Below are 21,272 nucleotides of genomic sequence, written 5' to 3'. Positions count from 1 at the left end.
TACAAATGAGGACAGAGACCACATTGCCCAAGGGCTACCGGACTCAAAAACCCACTTTCTTCCCTCCACCTCAGCAGGGTCAGGAAGCTACCTTTCTATTTTTTGCTGTGTGCTCCAATCACGACCTTGTGCAAAAGAGAGAGAATGGCGAAAACAGTTCGGCTGCCAGTTGTATCCCATTCTCTGCAACTCACAACAGTATCACAGGCTTGGGCCTTAGTGAGCTGATGTTGATGATAATATCATGCATCCAGGGAGTTTATCACGTGCCTCATTCATGTAGTGTGATGCATCCCCTGCTTTCCTGGACTGTTACACAGAGCCCAGCCAACTGCGCCCCAGGCACACAGCTCATCACTGGTGAACGTGAGGTCTGAACCCAGGATTCGAGTCTCCCCTGCTGGTCTCAAGACGGTCCAGGACCTAAGAGAGAGCTCTGCTGGCTTCCCAACCAGGAAACTCTCGGAGGGGGCGGGGTGGAGTGGGTGTTAGTAAACAGATTGCAGGGAGGTGATGCCAGGGAGTGCTCAGCCCCTGGTTCCGGAAGGTCTGTGATTTCTTCTCTTTAAGCCCCGGGGACAGGGGGAGGAGGGAGGCTGGGGCCAGTCAGGTGCTGGGAAAGCCCTGGCTGAGGAATGTTTCTCAGGACTATCAATGTCAGTACCTTAATGAGCCATAATGACCTATAAAGATGTGGTTTGACACGTGTCACCGTGGGCCTGACGATTCATCATGCTCCAACAGTCCCAGAAGAGAGAGGGTCCTTCTCTGGGGGCCCCACTGGTAAAGCAAAGCTGCATTTCAGTGCAGTGCATGGTGTCGAAGAGGGCCAGGGCTGGGAGAGAGAGAGCGAGAGATAGAGAGAGAGAGAGGGAGGGAGGGAGGGAGGGAGGGAGAGAGAGAGAGAGGGAGAGAGAGGGAGAGAGAGGCCTTTTAAAGTGTTGGGTGACTTCACACCACAACCTGCAGGCCTGACACCAAAAGGATTGGCAGTCTCCATCCAGCCCCACTCTTGGGGAGAAAAACAATTTCCTGGTGCCATTACTGCCCTGGCCAGGTCATCTCTCCCCTGACAACAGAGTGAATGAGCAAGTGGAGGGGAAGGGCGGGGCGGCAGGTGCAGGATGGACAGATGTTGGACTCTGTGCAGGTGGCGGGGGGGGGGGGGGCATTGTGGTGGGAGGACGGGCTCCTTCTGGAATCACAGGCAGCATCCCCGCCCCCAATCACGAGGCCACGAAGGGGCACTGGACCCAGAGTCACAAGGCTTGTTTCTGGCTGTCACTGGTCAAAGCTTCACACATCATCCTGGGCCTAAGTTTCCCTCGAGGCTCCAACGAGGGCCCAGATGAAGACTTTTCTGGAGTCTTCTCCAGCCCTGACAAGCACTCGGGTGCTGGATGGCAAACCACTCTTGCCAAGAAGAATGGCCATGAGGCCTTGGAGTGCTAAGCAGCCTGGGCTGCTATCAAGGCCAGACCCACCCAGACCACCGAAAGGCAGTCAGGGTGAGGGGTCAGAACCAGCCCCACCCAAGTCTCCCGGAGTCTTCCCGATGTAGGGAGTCGGCCGGGGCTATGATGTCACCTCCACATCCCTTCCTCCTCAGTGCAGGCTTCTGGGCAGTGAGGTCAGGACATGGACAAAATGCCTCCCCTGCCCCCACACCCGGCTCACCCCTGAGGTCTGAGTCAGGAGGACCTGCCGCCGCTGCAGCAGCAGCAGGCCTCGTCACTCCGGTCTCATCTGGCATCCTGTGAGGCTCAGGTCACGCACCTGCAGGTGCCAGCCTGGACCAGGCCTTGCGCTCATACGACAGGGGTACCCGCAGGAGAGGCAGGCTACGCCCTGGGAGAGAAAGGGAGGCAAACCAGCCCTGCTCACTGTCACCCATGCCTGACAAATCTCATCTCCATGCCTCTGCACAGGCCATTTCCCCACCTGAGTACTCTCCCTCCTCTGGCCACCTGCCCACCTGCCCACCTGCCCAGGCTCTGGAGGGTCAGGAAGTTCTGGCTCTGGGTTCAAGAACTTTCTCCTACATCTGTGCAATCTTGGGCGAGTTACGTGTGTGTGTGTGTTTTAAAGCTAACCATGGCTCAGCTATTTTCTCATAAAGACTTTACGTAACAGTGGCCTGTCCAGGCCCTTAGCACAGTGCTGGCATAAGGCAAGGGTAATAAATAAATAACTGCTTGGATGAAGGCCTTTGGTGACCGGACCTGTGACCTCCCTCTTCCCCGAATTCCCACAAGAAAGGGCTGAGCTACACCCCTTTGACTCTTTTTAAAAAACAGCTTCTTACTGGTACCCATTGCCCTGTGTGATGCCCAAGAGCAAGGTAAACAAAGCTTTGCACGCAGAGGTCACTCAATAAATATTTACTGATTGATTAACCAGTGAAGAGGACTAAAGGTCTGAAATGAACACGATTTCCCAAACACAGGATAAGGCAGCGAGGGCTGCTCAGGAATAGAAAGGGGTGAGCCAGGTCCTGAGAACAAGAGCTCTGCCCTCGCGGTAACTGCCCCAGAGGAGCCAGGCCGCAGGTTACTGAAGAAATGAGCCCTGGCCCATCCGATTCAATGCCCGAGGCCAGCTGGGCAGGGTTGCAAAAGGCTTCTCTCCCCTCATGACCTTCCACAGGCTCCCATTCCTACTCAAGACACACCAAGGGCAGAGGGCAGAGGCCACACACCCACGGGCGCGGGGTGGTGGGAGAGCCGCCCTCTGCTGGCCCACAACCACGCTTTCTCAAGGAAGCTCGGACTACTGAGACCTGGCAAGTCCTCACCAGGAAACACCCCTCTGGATGGGAGTGGAGGCATTCTTTATCACAGGCAGGTCAACACCCAATTCAGCCAGGGCCCTCCCCCCACCACCATGTGATCTCGCGTAGAGGGCAGACACCCCCGCGGCTCATGGGGGACCTCCAGGTTTTTCCCACATCGCCCACTGCCCATGGACGGTGGTTCATCTCCACAGACGTTTTCCTTTGAAGGTTAAGATGTAACTTTGCCTTTTTTTTTTTTTTAAGGGACAGATGATTACTCCATGCACTGGAGAGAAGACCCCTGTGGGAAGTAGGCCAACTCATCCAAGAGCAGGCTGGGGTAGTATCTAGATGTGCAATTCACTGGAAAACTCTGCGTTGCAAGAGACCAAACACATGAGTCAGCTGCAGGTGAATCTTTCTGTCCAGCATTCTCAAGATACAAGAATCTTCTAGATTGAGCCCATCTGTGGCCATTAAAGACTTCTTATGGCCTCAAAGTGGAAACTTATCTAGGAATGTTTATTTTTTATTTTATGTTATTATTACTTTCTAGATTGAGTCCATCTCTGGCCATTAAAGGCATCTTATGGCCTCAGTGTAAACTTATCTAGGAATCTTTATTTTTTATTTTATGTTAGTAATATTATTTTTTTTTTAAATTTTTTATTTTTTGGCCACATTTGTGGCTTACGGAAGCTCCTGGGCCTGGGATTGAACCCGAGCCACTGTAGGGACAACGCCAAATCCTTAAGCGCTAGGCCGCTAGGAAAATTCTTGATCTAGGAATTTTTATCATGTTCTGGCCCACAGTATCCCCTGCCTAACACTTAATGCCCCTTAGGAGTTCCAATTCCACATTCAACATTCTTCCTGCCTCCCACCCTGACCAGATGTGCTGACATCATCGAAACAGTGATACGAAGTGGTGGGAAATACTGCTGAGACATAGCACATGCGGGTGATGGGACCAGAGCGGCATGCAGGCAAACGTCTACATGCAATTTAGAGGGAAAATGGTTTATCGGTTTTGTTTAAAAATACTTTCCAACACCATACGGATAACAGATGGATAGAGCTTTCCATCTAGCCACTTCAGGAACCACTGCACAAGCTGCTCAAGGGAAGCGGGAGCCTGAATTTGAAAATCAACATCAACCAAGGCACTCCTGTACCAAAAACGGTTGCGTTTATCAAAAAAGACAGCAGGGGAACAGTGGTTCCAGTTTTCCCCTCTCCAGGAAGAGGCCTATTCTCTAAGATGCCCACAGGCCTCACTGAGTGACCACTGAAGGTCAGGCGCCTGGCTAGGGACCACAAGCAGGAAGTGACTCCCTTCAGAAGCAGCAAATCAGATGCAAACCACGACCCCCATGCCATGCTTGTCCCTCCACATGCCCACTACCTGGGCTAAGCAGACAGATGACATGCCAGGGATCTTCCGGAAAGGAAACTCTCAGACATTGTACATCAGGGACTTACTCAGGACGGTGTCTGACATACCATATCGAAAGCACTCAATAAACATTCATTGCTCTTGTTACTGTATTTACTCGACCTCCAATTTTTTTTTTTTTTTTTTTGCTTTTTAGGGCCACACCTTCAGCATATAGAAGTTCCCAGGCTAGGGGTCAAATTGGAGCTGTCGCTGCCAGGCTACACAGCCACAGCAACAGGGAACCCAAGCCGTGTCTGGAACCTACACCACAGCTGACCCACTGAGCAAGGCCAGGGCACGAACCCGCATCCTCATGGATACTAGTCAGACCATTTCCGTTGCGCCATGACAGGAATCCCTTCAAAACTTATGTTTTTAAAAATGTTACTTTTTTCTTGTTTTGTTTTGTTTTTTTCGTTTGTTTTGGCCCCACCAGGCATTTGGAAGTTCCCAGGCCAGGGATCGAACCCACACCACAGCAGTGACCTGAGCCCTTATTGTGATAACGCCAGGTCCTTAACCAATGGATGCACAGGTGAACTCCAAAAATGTTACCATTTTCTGTAATAGACTACACCTTCATTCTCTCTCCATCTATTGGCTTGTGTTATCGCTCAACCCCTCAGGTGTTAGTAAATGAATGGTGGGCCTCACAGTTGACCCTCCCTTAGAATCAAGGAAATCTGGTACCAGCGGTCAGGCCAATGAATGGGAAAGTGGAGCAAGGACCAAACACACACGAAGAGGCTGCCCTCAGCCAAGCGTCTCGCCGTATGGGGTTAAAGCAGAAGGATCCGAGCGGGTGCATAGCCAACGGAAAGACAGAGAAGGATGTGGCCCAGAAGCTAAGAGCTGGAGGCAGCAGGTCGGAGAGGCCAGGAAGTGAGACAGGGAAACTCTGCCTCCAAGATAAAGCTGGGTCAATTAACCAGGGGTGGGGAAAGAAAGGAGGGAGTGGGAATTGCGGGGGGGGGGGGGGGAAACAGCAGAATGAGTATCAGTTCCTTTTCTCCCCAGCACTGATCCCATCGCAGCTGGGAAACTTGGTAGTAAAGGGACGGACACAAGGCTGGGCGAGAGGAAGCTGGAAGGTATCAGCGAGTAGGAACAAAGGAGACCACGTCGCAGGGATGGGGGCAGTAAACCGGCCGAGGGCCGACAGGGAAAGCAGAGCAGGTCCGGGTACCCAGGCCGCGGGGAGGGGAAAGAAACTCCGGACACCCGTCAAGGGGAAAAAGACAAGGAGGGGCGGGAGCTAAATATGGAGTTGAGGACTGCGAAACTGGGGGGAAGTGGGAGGGGCAGAGAGGAAGACTGCCGGAGGTGATGGGCAGGGGGAAGCGCGCGCCGCGGGAGGGGCATCCGCCTGGCACGAGGCGGAGGTTCGCCCAGGTGTGGCGAGAAGAGCGGGCCTCTTCACCCCTCCGCCTCCGGCTTCTCACCTTTGACGTCGTTGGCCAGCGCCTTCCACGTAGGGGCGAAGGCGATGCAGTGGCCGCACCAGGAGGCGAAGAACTCCACCGCCCAGGCGCTGCGGGAGCCCAGCACGGCGCCGCGCACCGTGTCCGCTTGCAGCAGCGTCAGCGGGTCAGAGGACGAGTAGAGAGCCGAGCGCGGGGCCGCGCCAGCGCCGGGCACCGCCAGCAGCACCGCCAGCAGCAGCAGCGACGGCGGCGGCCCGGAGCCGCGGCCGCACCACCCCATCCTCGGTGGCTTCGCCCACCACTGCTCGCAAGTTTCAGACGAGTTGGTGCCCGGCTGCTCGGCGGCACCTCCTGCCTCCGTCGGGAGGAGGAGCCACGTGGTCCCGCCCACCGAGGCCCGGCACCGCCCCCTTGCCCCGCCCCGCCCGCCCGCCTGCGGCCAGTGGGCGGGGGAGCAGCTGAGGGCCTGAGCAGGGCGCTGGAGTCGGGCCCCGCCCAGAGCGCCTGGTTCCGGCAGCGGAGACCTCAGAGCTAGCCCGGTTCGCGCCTCGGCCCCAGGAGCCAGGGAGCACAGCTCAGGCCGCGGAGCCCCACCCGCCAAATGAAAGATGTGCGACAGCCGCGGGGCGGAATCCTGGACCGGCGTTCCCCGGTCGCTGCTGGGGACTGGAGGAAGTCATTTGGCTTCTCCCAGGCCCCCGAATCCAACGGAAAAAGAGTCCGTTGGAATAGACTGGACCGATTTATGCTGTTCCCGGAAAGTTCTGGGGATCCCACCAAACGATAAGAGGTTGTGAATTAGATGCATGTGAGGGAGAAGGACAGGTGGCAGGACAGTCTCTGAATGTGTCATCACCACAGCCCCACGGCATCAGATGTGCCCACACCCCCGGAGGCCTGTGATCATCTAAGGAAAACATTGTTTGAGGGCTTCCTAATCATGAATGAGAAGCCCCCTCCCATCTTATGCTGGGCTAGATTTGCATGGCCCATTGGGTGCAATCAGTTTCCTCAACTCACAGGTCCAAGTTATTTGGTCGATTCCTCCAACTGGGGCTCCCAGCGGCCCAAATCCCCACTCGCAGATCTCCATTTTTCGCGTACAAATCCTTCTGACTAGTACCCTTATAACTCATCTTGTGTTCATGTGTACTAAGGTATTAATGATTAACTTCCCCTGGTCCACCTTTTGTAGCTCTGATGCTGAGTTATCTTAAGGAGAGCAGGTGTTCCTCAGAGTGTTATCACAAATGATCATTTTCTTTTGTGTCTGCTGAGTCAGCCCACCTTGCCTGTAAGCCATCAGAAACTAGATTTGTTATTCAGTCAACATTGATTGAGCGGTTTCTTGGTACCAGGCACTGTTCTAGGTACAAAAGATAAGGCAGTAAATAAAACCAAGATTCCACAGTCATGGAACGTACATTCTAGTAAGGATAGAGAGATATAAATGTAGATCCTGTATTGACAAAGGTTATGAAGATATGTGCAATAGGGTAAAAATAGGGTGACAGAGGAAGCGGTATTTTAGGTATTTTAGAAGACAACGAGGTCAGGGGTGGGCCCACCCCTCATATTTGCAGGGCCAGGGTCAATAATATACATGAAGGCACACATATCATGTGCCCATACATTTTTTAAGTACAAACCAATTTAAACTGTTATGTCCTATCCTTTCATCTTGACAAGTATACCTCCATAATAATCTGGAATTCTTGGACTCCCCCAAGATGCGCTGTGGAACGGGGCCACTGAAGTGGTAACTGGTCCCTGGCCCTCGACCTTCCTCCTACTCTTTGCATCCCAGGTCTGTCCCATCCATCAAGGGGCCTTGTGTCCATACCTATAACATCCTTGCCGGCACATCTGAGCTGCATCCATATCTCCAGCAAATAGCCACTCCTTGGCTCCTCAAGAGGACAGAACTTGGGAAAAGGTCGATGTTGTCTCGAGAAGCTGATCTGGTGCCGCTGGGGCAATGGGTTCTAGGGTCTCAAGTATCCACAGTATGATCTAAGAAAGGGTGAGAAACAGGAGCTTTGGGTGGGCACATCCCCTTGACCTACGGGCTTCTAGCTCTGTGGAAAGGGGTGTGGCTGGAAGAAGGCCACAGAGCTCAGAAGACAAGGTAGAGGCTCCTCTCGCCCTAGTCTTAAGGCAGTTCTAACGAGGTAATATTTGAGCCAAAGACCCAAATGACATATGGGAGAGAGCCTTGTGGCAATCTGGGATGAGAACATTCCAGGCAGAGATCTGGCAGTTGGGGCTTTTGCTCCCTTCGTGCATTCATAGTCTCTGTGCCAAAGTCTTGAACTGCACTGACAGCTCCCTGGAAACCCTGGATTCCAAGGGTTGGAAGAACTTCAGCAACTGGATAAGGTGCCAGTAAAAGTCAGGTGCCTTCAAATATCTCTATTCCCCAGGTGTTCTCTTCCCCAGGGAATTCCCTGGGAATTAAAGGGACAAGGTGAGCGCCTGAGAAGGACAGCCCAAATAACTACACAAAGATGTGCTTGTTCACATATCTATTTCAGAACGTCCGAAATGGAAACGAACACAAACGATTCAAATAGAGTGGATAAAGTTTCCTGGCAATGGAGTCAAAGAAATCAGCCCGGAGAGTGGTAAAATCGGGGGCTTCGATATCCCAGAACAGCAATACTGGGATTTTCAACTCTAAGTCTTAGAAGTCTATTCAAATAGAATCTCTTTTTTTTTTTCCTTGTCTTTTTGCCATTTCTTGGGCCGAACCCACGGCATATGGAGGTTCCCAGGCTAGGGGTCGAATCGGAGCTGTAGCCACTGGCGTACACCACAGCCACAGCAATGCAGGATCCTTAACCCACTGAGCAAGTCCAGGGATCAAACCAGCAACCTCATGGTTCCTAGTCGGATTCGTTAACCACTGAGCCGCGATGGGAACTCCTCAAACAGAATCTTAATAGGAATCTTGGATAAAAGCAAGCTGAAGGTACTTGCTTTCAACCTATAGCAATACACACTTTCTGTGGTCCATGAGGCTTCTTGGGAGCCATAGGGTTCCCTAGGCCACCATTTGAAAACCACTGGTCTAGAACTGAAAGCAGAAAACATCCATGGACTCCACTCAACAACTTCCCTGCTTGCCCGTCCAGGGGCTTCCTGGGATGAAAAGAGGGCAGAGAAGGAAATCTACTCAGGTGTGGGGTGAGGAGGGGGAAGGTGTGCTGAGGAAGGCATTGAAAGTAGTGGGGGAAGACTTAGGAATTCCTCCCCAGGTCCCCCTTGTGCACAAGCTATAGGAAAGTGAGCCAGGATAAATCAGGTGAGAGAATAATAACAGTACTGGCTAACAGTGTGCACCTGCTATTCTGAGCACTAGCAGATGTAACTCATTGAATCCTCATGCCAATTCTATGAGGTTGAGAGTATTAGTGTCCCATTTTTACAGATCAGAAGACTGAGGTCAAAGGAGCCCTGTTGACTTTCCCACTTGTGACTCATTCACATGTTATGTGTGAATAAAAGAGAGGGAATGTATCCACCAAAAAATGAGATAGGTGGTCAGAGGAATGCAGTTTATACACCAATGCAGATAATGATGGTGAGCCACAGGAGAGTGTTTGGTAAAACATGTCACCCAGTAGCCGAGCATCAGGTGACTTTCCACTTACTCATGAGCACTGAGGATCAGAGAGGGTGTGTGCCCCAGGAAGGCAAGCGCCCAGCAGGGGAGAAGGGATCTTTACTTTATCTTTTCGGGCTTCGCCTCTAGGTCTTCCAGATGAACTTTCCATAGCTGGGGTCGCTTAGGATACCAGTTCTGAAAGTAGGAAGAGGGGCAGTAGCCTGTATCAGATACGGCTGGAAAGAGAAGTTGCATTCAAAAGGCTTGCAAAGGGGAGCTTAATGGATGGACTCTTTACAGAGGTGTGTGTGTTGGGGGGGTAGAGGGAAATGGCAAGAGATACGAGGTCCCTGGTGATGGACGACAGCAGGAAGTGCCTTCAGCACTCCTCCACCAGAGGAGACAAGGGGAGGGGACTCTGTGGCGAAAACCGTGGGAACTGGAGTCCAGGAAGAGGGACCGCAAAATGTCACCACTGCCAGGGACTCAGAGTGGGGAGGTACCGGGAAAGCCTCCCTTGCACCTCTTTCTCCCCCCATCATTGACCTGCCAGTGTCTCCTGTTGGCCAAACCCAATCAAGCTGGAGGGGAGGGTGCCCTGATTATAGTCCATAAAGGCGGGGCTCCAAGACAAAAGGCAGGTTAGAAGAGGGTGGGGAATGCAGAATTCTATCCCTAACCTGGGGCCCTTCAAGGCCTTAGACATGAGAATGGAGAACACAAAAAATCCCTGACCATCCTTCTATGAATCTCCTGGGTGTGAGCAGAGATGTAGAAACCTACCCGTTGCCTGAGAACCAGCACATGAAGGCAGCTCAGCAATTCCCACTCAGCTCCTCCTCCTTTCCTGTTCACATTTAACTAGTCTTTTATTTATTTATTTATTTATTTATTTATTTATTTTTATGGCCACACCACAGTATATGCAAGTTTTCAGGCCAGGGGTGGAATCTGAGCTGCAGCTGCGGCATAGGTCCTTTAACCCATTGGACCACAGTGGGAACTCCCTAGTTGTCTTATTCTTTAATCTGTAGAGGAGACTGGAGCCCAGAAAGGTGAAGGGACTTGCTCCAGGCCACCCAGCAAAGTAATGGTAGAGTCCATTTTGGTCAGGCTTTCCAACATTGCTGTTGAAGTACTGAGATGGGCCTCTGTGAAAGGGATATTGGGGGTAGAACCCCAAGTTTAGATCAAGCTTCCCTATCCCCAGGTCACTGGTGGCAATTCGGAGGAAATAGGCACCCTATCCGCACATTTCTTACCTGCCTGCACACAACCCCCACCCTCACCCCTAAGGACAAGCTGATTATTTAAAGTGGAATGAATGCAGCATATTCATAATAGCCGAGACATGGAAACAAGCTAAATACCCATCTGCAGATGAACATTGCGGTACATATACACAGTGGAATACTACTCAGCCATAAGAAAGAACAAAATAATGCCATTTGCAGCAACATGGATGGAACTAGAGACTCATACTAAGTGAAGTAAATCAGAAAGAGAAAGACAAAGACCACATGATATCACCTATATCTGGACTCTAATATACGGCACAAATGAACCTTTCCACAAAAAAGAAACAAAGTCAGGGACTTGGAGAACAGACTTGTGGTTGCCAAGAGGGAGGGGAAGGGAATGGGATGGACTAGGAGTTCAGGGTTAGTAGAGGCAAACTATTGCATCTGGAGTCGATAAGCAATGAGATCCTGCCAAATAGCACAGGCAACTATATCTAGTCACTTGCGATGGAGGATGATGTCAGAAAAAGAATGTGTATATATATGCATGACTGGGTCCCTTTGTTGTGCAGCAGAAACTGACAGAACGTTGTAAATCAACTCTCATAGAAAAAATAAAAATCTTTTTTAAAAAAGTGGAATGAAGATATAAGGCTGTACACTTGAGGCCTTGTTGTTTGGGCTCTCTGGCCAAGAGCGGGAGTGAAGGCTTTGGAGAACCTCAAGTCATCAAATGAGGCCTGAAGTCAAAAGCAAGAAGGCCACATAGCTGAGTTGCTGGGGTGGTCTTCCCCATAGCAGGCTTCTGGGCACTTTGCCAACATTGTGATACTGTGAGGTTGATGTGGGGGAACTTTAGGCCTCTGGAATTGATGTCCTAACTTAAAATAGTTCCTGCCATGATTTAAGGGTATTTACTGGAGTTCTTACATCACAGATAAGTGCATGTAAAGTGTAACACTATTCCTATGGAAGCATAGAGTTTTATAAACTTTTTAAAAATTGGAGTTTCCCTTGTGACTCAGTGGAAACGAACCCGACGAGCATCCATGAGGACGTAGGTTTGATCCCTGGCCTCGCTCAGTGGGTTAAGGATCTGACATTGCCATGAGCTGTGGTGTGGTTTGCATCTATTAACCCCAGATTCCCAGTCCATCCCACTCCCTCTCCCTCCCCCTTGGCAACCACAAGTCTGTTCTCCAAGCCCGTGAGTTTCTTTTCTGTGGAAAGGTTTATTTGTGCCGTATGTTAGATTCCAGATATAAGTGATATCATATGGTATTTGTCTTTCTCTTTCTGACTTACTTCACTTAGTATGAGAGTCTCTAGTTCAAGTGAATTTTAGAATCAGCTTGTCAACGTTAAAATTTTAAAAAGCCTGCCAGGAATTTGACTGGGAGGGCACTACATCCCTAAATCAATTTGGTTTGCTATATTTTAATTTTTGCATTTATTTTTATTTGTTTATTTATTTGTTTATCTATTTATTTATTTATTTATTTTTGCTGTATCATGTGGCAAATCTCGGCTCCCAGACCGGGGATTGAATCTGGGCCACAGCAGTGAAAGCACCACATCCTAATTACTAGACCGCCAGCGAACTCACTCACGAATTTTTTAAACACGGAGTCAGACCCATAGCTAGGAAGCAAGGCTGAATTGCTAAAACCTTTTGCCACATTGTCAGGGTTAGCATGAAGAAATTTCAAGAGTGCTCATGCAGTGAAACAGGCCTGCAGACCCTGAAGTAAGCTAGGGGAAGACTTCTGTAATCAGGTCTGTTTCATACATTTATTACCTCATATTACTTGTTTGCTTGCTGTTAGCCTTCAGAATTTTAGTCAAGTCTTTGAAAATTCCAGGCTATCTTAGCAGTGCTAAGATAAATATTTAGTCCAAAACTATGAGCTGGAGCCAATGCGGTGGGGGTAGTAGCTACAGAGGAAACAAGATAACTTCGAAGGCATGTCAAAACTCAAAGGAACACATTCTGAGCCTCTAAGTCCATCAAAGGGGCTGCCTGAGATGCTGGGATTTGTCTGAATAAACAAGCAGCTCAGGAGGACTCTTGGTTACACTCAAGAAAATCCTGAACTGAATTAGCTCCAGTAGGCAAGGAAATCCATTGCCTCAAAGAACTCAACCAAGGGGAGGGTAAAGCCATACCTGACCTCACAGCCGCCTTGACACCATCTGCTCTGCCCTTCTAATCTCTGCATTGGCTTTATTCTGGGCTGTTTCTGCAAGTTCAGAACTCTGGTCCAATGCTTTCAACTTTGACATCAGAGGGGAAAAAACCAGAACGTCTCTCCTGACCCTAGTTTGAAAAATACTGGGGAAAACTCTGGCCAGGCTTGGGTTATTTATTCCTAGATCAGTCACTACACCCAGGGAGACCATACCACCATTGGCTCATCTGGGCACTGTGCCCATTCCTGAAGGCAGTGGGCTGAACACTGTAATTGGCAGCCCCAACCATACTACATGTTTGGAGAAAGACAGGATCAATTTTCCAAAGAAAAAGGAGAATGGTTACCAGGGGAAGTGGGCAGGTGGGCTTCGCAGGCCAGAGTACTTGATGACCAGCATTAGAAGGCAGATGTATAAGGGTCAAATGGGAGAATATCTGGGACACCAGGGCCCAACTAAGACATTTTTAAAAAATTGTAGGGAAGGCTGAGAGGTCTGAGTACATCTGAAGGTCACCATACCTAGGATGAGATGTGTCATGAATGCACCAGAGATTTTCAAGGGTCCAGGTAAACTTGACTTAGGCTGTTCAGTTGCAAAAGGGGGGGAGAAGCTTACACAGAGAAGAAAGGATAACTTGTAAGAATTTGCATTGTCCATGGCAGGCATTCAACTGCCCAAAGGAAATACCGAGTGTTTTTATCTTCCCAGAGGACCACAGCAGCATCCAGATGTTGCATTTTTATTTTATGACGGCCTTACTATCATCAGACGCCCTGAAGGACTTGCAAGTCTCCACCCGCTTCTTCGTTACAGAACCCACTTTGCTCTATGCTGTCGGGCATGGTTTGGTCACATCCGTCCAGCCCTGGTTTCCACCCTCCTGCCCAGCCCCCTGAGAGGATGCTTCTGTTGGACAGATGGACTTTCTAGACGGGCTGTGCCCAGACATAGCCATCCTATCTCCCTAGGTGCCAAGCTCTGCGGTTTGGGACTGGCTCTGCCTCACTGCTGCTGGGCACTGGAACCTCTGGTCGAGAAGGGGAGTTTGGATGCACTGTCTGCTACCATTTTCTCATAAAAATGTACAATGCCCTGTTGGCCATTTGGTGAGCCTGAATCTTTCTTGTTGACCAGCAGGCTCTCCTCTTCCCAACTTTGCTTTACCATCTGAAACAAAAGGTACCTCTCTTCCTTTCCTTTCTGGAAGCTCGTTTAGGTTATTACTCTTGTCTTAAAAGTCTTCACACTTGTGATGGTCTTCCTTGCCCATTCACTGACTGCGGAATGTGAAATCTCTCTTGGCTTGGCTTTGGGTGTCCTGGTTGATGCTCACAGGTTGATAAGGGAAAAAAAAAGATAACCGTTATCCTTAGAACAGCTATGAATTATTGAGCATCTACTAGATAACCAGCATGGTGCTAGATGCTGGGAATACAATGACAAACAGACATGGGCATTACTAGACAGTTCATGAAGGTGAAACTTCAGGTGCCTCATTGCACATCCCGTGTGAGTGCCGGGAGTTGCGGAGTGTTCAAGGTAAACAGAGGAAGCCTGGTTACCAGCAGGAAACATTTCCGTGTTAGTATTTCTACTAAATTGTCCCAGCAAGCTTTTCAGAAGGGATGTAGATCCCCTAAATTCTTGGAATTAGCGGTGATTTCTAGTCTCCCTCTCAATGAATATTAATTTATAGGTAATGCTATATTTATAATTGCGTATTTCTTTTCTTAAAGAACCCCCCCCCCCCGCCACCATGGTAAAGTCTTCAGCCGTCCCAAAACCTGCCCCTGGGAGTGAACACAAGACATGGTCCTTGCTCTCAAGGAGTTTATAGCTGAGACACTGATCAAAGAACTGTACAAATAAATATGCAATTCTGAACTGTGAAAAGGTTCTGAAGGAGAACCAAAGAGTATCATGAGTGCAGTAATAGAGAAGGGGTCAGAGAAGCTTCCCTGAACTGAGAGCTGGAAGGAGGTGGACAGCAACTGGGAAATGGGGGGGGAGTGTCTTAGTGCTTCTGCTGCACTGTCACTTATGAGACTAGTGTCCCTCTCAACCCAGACTTCTTCTTGGTCTCTCCCCTCTAGATCCTTTCTCTGAGCAACCACATTCCCTGCTTCAAGCCTTCCAGTAACTTCCCATCCACTTAGAGAATCCACATGGTGTGCCATGGCTTAGAGGCCCTCCCTGGCCCTCAGACCCCATCTCCCACACCTGCTGCTGTGCCCCTCGCTGCCCAAGCCACCAGCCTGTGCCCACTGCACTCGTTTGAAGACTGTCATTGGCCCTAAGGAGCATTCATTTTGTAGGAATTACTCCGTGTCAATAAAGACTACAGCACTGACCTTCACTAAAATTGGCCTTGACCTTGATATCTGCAGGAACGCTACCCCCAACAACGGTAAAGGCACATGGTATGTCCACCTAGAGAGGCCTAATGCAGGACCATATGACACATCTCAGTGCATTTTTAATGATTAAAACCATACAGATTTCCAAGAATGAGCTCGCTGAAATTAAATTAGAAATCAGCAACATTAAGATATTTGGGGAAATTCCAAACATTTAGAAATTAAACAACCCCCCCCCCTTTTCTTTAAAATACTAGTCCAGTTCTTCACTGGCTGAGCCACAACAGGAACACCAACACATTTCTAAATAATTCATGGGTCAAAAAAAATATCACAAGGAAAATGAGAACAAAACTTTTCCAAGCCAGGGTAAGGGAAAACAGAACTAAACGTGGAATTAGAAGTTCATGCTCAAATGTGGTAGAGGCTTCTTACCACAGTGACATTGCTAAGATGTGGGAAAGACATGATTATGCAGGATAAAGGGAGCTCTGGAGAGGCTGATCCAGGCAAGATCTCAAGCGAGAACATTCCAACTGAGGCTTGGTTACAGTGGAAAAAGAAGTCCAGCTTTAAGATTTTAAAATGTGTTTTTATGTTAACAAGATCAGAGCACTAAACAGAACTCAAAACTAAAGACAAAATTTACCCACAATAATCTGTCAATCTGCCCATATTCTTGGCTTTACTCATATCCAGCTTTAACACTGTGATGACAATGGCACACAAACAGCTTTGTATCCTCTTTTTTTTTTTTTCTTTGCCTTTTCTAGGGCCACTCCCATGGCATATGGAGGTTCCCAGGCTATGAGTCGACTTGGAGCTGTAGCCCCAGCCTACACCACAGCCACAGCAACGCGGGATCTGAGCCACGTCTGCGACCTAAACCACAGCTCACGGCAACGCCGGATCCTTAACCCACTAAGCAAGGCCAGGGATCGAACCTGAAACCCCATGGTTCCTAGTCGGATTCGTTAACCACTGCGCCAGGACACAGGAATTCCAACTTTGTATCCTCTTTAAGGTAACACTTTAATCAACGTGTGCTGGATAATGCTTAAGGACTTGCCCTTTGGGGGGGAGGTGGGGTGGCTTTATTTGTCGCCTTTGCCAATTTCCCTGGTGAAGTACTCCCACCGTGTCTGACTTCACACAACCACCATCACGTCACTGAATATGGACTTGGGAAGGACACACACAACTGACTCTCTTTAGTCAGTGTAGGCCGGCCCCAGCGTACCCCTAATTATAGTGGTTGTCTGATATTCCATCATCTGAGTGGGTAACAATTTCCCCAGTTATTCCCACAACACTGAATACAGTGACTACTTTTAATGTTTCATAGTCATAAGCACTTGGGCATAACTTTAGTATCTGAATCCTTTCCTCCAAAAAAATTCATTGGGTCAAATGCAAACAATTCTATGATTCATGAGATAGACTGTACTTTCCAAAACTATTGTGTCAATTGGATATAAGACCAGGGCATTACACGCACGTACAAACTTTTTTTTTTTCTTTTTGAAAAGGGTACCAAAACCTTCTACCATGGATCTCACTGTGAATATAAAATGAAAAGTATCATCAGCTCATTCCTTCTCTTCCTATTTAGTAAAATTCTAACATAAATCTTTATGCCCAAGAAAAGTACTGGGCTCAACATTCTGCTCCTCCCCAGCTCCTTTTGGGAACCTTGGCCCTGAGCAATGCGAAAAGTCCATAGAGCTGCTGCCAAATGGGCTTATGTCATCAAGAAATATCGCAAGGGAAGAAACAGCAGGAGGGTTCTGGTAATACGTATTGGAAGGGCTGTCTCTGCTTTATAGCCCCTATCTAGTTTTTATATGCCTTTCGTCTCCACCATTTGAATGTGACATTTGCAGACAGTCTATTCCAACTTTATTCTCCTGATAATTTCCTTTTGTCTCCTTGTTTCCCATTTTGGAGGGGAAAAAACAGCATCATTGTCACAGCAAGAGGGGACTGGGAGGAGACATAGAGAAGGTGTTTGCAGAAGAGATCGCGTGCCCTGGTGCTATTTTCCTGGTGCTTCTGTCTGATTCAGTGACCAGGATCAAAGGCTGAGTACAGCCTGGCTTCTACATCAGAGCACATCCATTTCCTATTGACCTCCGATGGCCAGCAGCGGATCACAAAGGAGCCTCTGTCCCTGTTATACGGATGACTCTCAAGTGTGCACCTTCCCCACTCCCCTCCTGCAAAGGGGGCCAGAGCAGACACAGGCAGGCACACTCGGAACGCTGGTGCCTTCCCTCCTCTTCCCTTTCCTCGGAAGCAGCAAGCTTGTTGGATTCCCAGGAGGCAGGGGTGGAAAAAACAAAAATAAAAACAAAAAACATGAGCTTGGCGTCAAAGAGACCTGATTTGGACCCGCAGGTCCTCAGCTGACCTGTGTCTGACCCTGGTCAAGTCCTCTTGCTTTCTGATCCCTGAGTTCCACGGGGAGAAGGCTCCCTCTCTTTGGTCACAATAAGGTTTATTTAGCTACTGTTTGTAAAGTAACCCTTCTCCAAACAATCTATACAGTGTCTCCTAATCCACCAGATAGCTTTTGCAAGGAACCTGAATTGGAAAAACGTATTATTTATTACTCTGGGACCACCCCGGGAGGGGTCATTCAGCAAGCGACCGGCCAGGTGACCACTGCAGACAGTGTGGCTGAAAGAGCTCCCCCTAAGCAGAGGAAGCCCCACACAGAATTTCACTCCCTTTGCTCCAGGTACCAGGAGAGCAAACTCAAGCCTGAGTCCTGGGACTGGGTGGAGGTGGAAGGAATTGCTCATCTTTGGAAGGCAGTGATCTCAGAATGCAGAGGCTGCTGCTAGACCGGCACCCTCCCGACACTCCTCTCCAGTCTTGGGGGATCCCCACCTTCCGGGGCCAGGAATCAGAAGATGGGTCCCGCCCGTGATGAAAGAACGTGTCTCACACTCGGACAGGGCTGGACAGTCCACGAAGCTCCCTGGCACATGTCATCTCCCTTGATGGCAGTAGGTGGGGCGAGCCCCATGACAAGGATGACGGAGACCTGAGGCTTAAGCAGGCGAAGAAAGTTGCTCCGGGTTATATGTCTCATAAATAAGATACTCCCCAGCCCAAACTGGACCCAGCGGCCCACCCACCGTCCCAGCGCAGGGGAGAGAGGAAAGAAATAGCAAAGGCCACCTCCTTCCTGGATCAGTGCTACACCACGTCCATCACCAGGCGGTCTCCCCTATTTCAAGATAAACCGTTCTCTGTCTTTTTTTCTCACCTCAAACCTCCAACATGCTTCTTTCCCCTGTCCCTTCAGTTGAGACCTCGCTTCAGTCATTTGGATGGGAAAATAGAAGCCATCAGACGGGAAGGCCTTTTCCTCCCGCCATCAAACCGCAAACCCCCTGCATCCGCGCTCAGCTTCCTAGTCTCCCTTCCAGCTCCTTCCTCTGGGCGACGCCGCCAACCCCTTCGCTTGTGCTCAACAACTTTGCTCCAATTCCCTTCACCCACCCCCGCAAACTTACCTCTTGCTCTGTTCGAGGTTGAGCCCATCCGGAAACCAAACCTGCGCTCTGGCTCCTGCTGAAACCGAGAGGGCAAAACTCCTGGATGAACGTACACCCTCCCCCAGACACGGTCCTGTTCCCTCCCTTCTCTTGACAGCCAGACACAGCCGTCTTGTCTGTGTTCGCTGCTTCCCCTTCTGCACCTCGCCCTCTGCTCCTCCACGGGGTCTGGTCTGGTTCCTGACCTCCCCACGCAGCTGCAACTGCCGGTCAAGGTCAACCTCCACGCTCCACCCCGATGGTCCAGGGCCCACACCTGCCTCCCTCTCACTTGCCGCCTGTGACCATCTGCTTCCCTCTTTCCTGAAACTCTTTCTTCTTTTGGCTTTTAGTTTAAACCACGTGAATCCCTTTTCTGTTGCTAGAGTAACAAATGAGCACCAACATAGTGGTTGCAAACAACACCAGTTTTTCATCGTACGGTTCCGTAGGGCACAAGTCCAACACTCGTCTGACGGGCTAACATCAAGGTGCCCACCGAGCTGTGTTCCCTTCTGGAAGCTCTAGGGGAGAATCTGTTTCCTCCCTCGTTCAGGTTTTTGGCAGAATTCATTCCTTGTGGTTGTAGGACTGAGGTCTCACGTCTTTGCCAACTGTCAGCTGAAGGCTGGTCCCAGCTTCTGGAGGCCGCCACTCTCCTTGGCTCTTCCATCTTCAAAGCTTGCACTGGCAGGACGAGTCCCTCTCATGTTTCAAACCTCTTCTGCCGCTTTCATCATCGTGTCTCTCTGACCCCTCTCTCTGCCTTCCTTTTCCATTTCTAAAGACTCCAGTGGTAAGATGGGGCCCACCCAGATAATTCCAGAAAAATCTCTCCATCTCAAGAGTGTTAAAGTTAATGGCATCTGCAAGGCCCCTTTTGCCGCGTCATTGACAGGTTCTGTGGATGAGGCGTGGAGTCCACTCTTCAGCTGTCCTTGTTTCCTTGCTACCTCACCAGTGCCGCCTCCGCCTGCTTTCCTGGCTCTGCATCACCCCCACGGATCTCGGAGAGGCAGCAGTGAGTGATGGCTTGAAGCACCATCTTCATTCTCTGCTCAGGAACCAAACCTGGGCAGCCTGGGTGAAACCCAGGCATCCTAGCCACCAGACTAGTTATTGGCTAAAGACAGAGTTGCCGGATTCTTGCCCCCTGTGGAAAGCAAGAATGTCTCAAGGAGGCAGAAATTGTGAAAACAGGTACAAAGTTTATTGTTAGAAACAGCACAACAGGAGGGAGAGCTCACAGCGAAACAGTCTGTCTAAAGCAGAAGCGAAGCAGTAATACACACCCAAAGGATGGAGGGCGTGGCCATCCCCCCTGGATGAGGAGCACACCAGGGAGGGAATTTAAATCACTTGCATAGGACAGTTCTCCTGGGTCTTTGTTTTCCTTTGGCCAATTATTTTATTTCCCACACCTGGCTGGACCCAGGGCCCTCCGTGATCTGCATGCGCATGTTTTGACCAAGATGGATTCCAGAGCAAAGGATTCTGGGACAGTATCAGGACTTCTTATGGCCTGCCCCCCCCCCTCCCTTTTTGACTTCTAGGAGTCTTTCTGCGCATGTGTAGTTGGGGAGGTCTCCTTGACCTCAGGAGTGATGGAAGGGTTCATCTCACCTTTCTACTCCAGCAGAGCTCAGCTCCTGCCACTCTTTTTCCTTGAGGTGTCAAAGAGAAGCGAGGCCCCATTTACTCCGCCTGACAAGTCCCAGCTGGTCTCAGCCCAGCGGCCCATCTATGTCCTACTTCACTGAAACTTCTAAATGTTAGAGACCCACAGCCCCAGCCCTCAGCTCTCCTCCTCATCGCCTACCCGTTCTCCACAAGCAGGCCCACCCTTTTTATTTTTTTTGTCTTTTTGCCATTTCTTGGGTTGTTCCCACAGCATATGGAGTGTTCCCAGGCTAGGGGTTGAATTGGAGCTGTAGCCACTGGCCTACGCCAGAGCCACAGCAACGCAAGATCCGAGCCGCGTCTGCGACCTACACCACAGCTCACGGCAACGCCGGATCCTTAACCCACTGAGATAGGTCAGGGATCGAACCTGCAACCTCATGGTTCCTAGTCGGATTCGTTAACCACTGCGCCACGGCGGGAACTCCAAGGCCCACCCATTCTTGCGCCTTTAAAACATCATCTGCAAAGCAGCACTCCTACATTTTTATTGTCAGCCCTCACTTCACTCTTGAGTTCAAGATTCAATCAGCTGACACACAGGTCCACTTGGATATAAAACTCATCTCAACCCTAGCATATCCAAACTGAAGTTCTAGGTTTTCTTGACAAACTCTGCCCCCCTAGCCTCGGCCCCGTCAGTAAAGGCGTCAGCCCAGCTCCTTGCGCTGGCCCCAGCTGTGCTCAGTTAGGCTGCATTTCTGTCTTTAATTCACCCTCTTCATTCAAGCAATCAGCCAGACTCGTTGCCCTGTGCTCCATCCACTTCCCCTCTCCCTCAGTACCCCCAGGCCTCCTCCACCTTCCACCTGGACCACTGCCGTTGCCTCCTGGCTGGTGTCCAGGCTTCTCTCTTACCCCGAACCCATTCTCACTGCTGCAACCAGAGCAAGCTTTAAAAAGGCAGACAGGGGAGTTCCCGTCGTGGTGCAGTGGAAACGAATCTGACTAGGAACCATGAGGTTGTGGGTTCGATCCCCGGCCTTGCTCAGTGGGTGAAGGATCTGGCGTTGC

The 21,272-nt window shown here is 50.0% G+C and overlaps 1 protein-coding gene across 2 annotated transcripts in view; it reads right to left on the bottom strand.

Annotated features, from left to right (window-relative positions):
• The window catches only part of QSOX1 (quiescin sulfhydryl oxidase 1), a 41,952-nt gene extending 35,975 nt beyond the window's left edge, over window positions 1-5,977 (bottom strand). Inside the window, exon 1 of one of the 2 annotated variants that reach the window (XM_047752040.1) lies at window positions 5,654-5,977. In XM_047752040.1, coding sequence (XP_047607996.1) covers window positions 5,654-5,915 — 262 coding nt within the window. In that variant the 5' untranslated portion in view covers window positions 5,916-5,977. The remainder of the gene's footprint in view (window positions 1-5,653) is intronic. The other variant, XM_047752041.1, reaches the window with a different exon arrangement.
• Between the last annotated feature and the right edge of the window lie 15,295 nt (window positions 5,978-21,272).

Source organism: Phacochoerus africanus, chromosome 11 (assembly GCF_016906955.1).
Source record: "Phacochoerus africanus isolate WHEZ1 chromosome 11, ROS_Pafr_v1, whole genome shotgun sequence".
NCBI lineage: Eukaryota > Metazoa > Chordata > Mammalia > Artiodactyla > Suidae > Phacochoerus > Phacochoerus africanus.
Note: the sequence above shows the minus strand (reverse complement) of the source record. Positions and strands in the feature narration are given on the sequence as shown.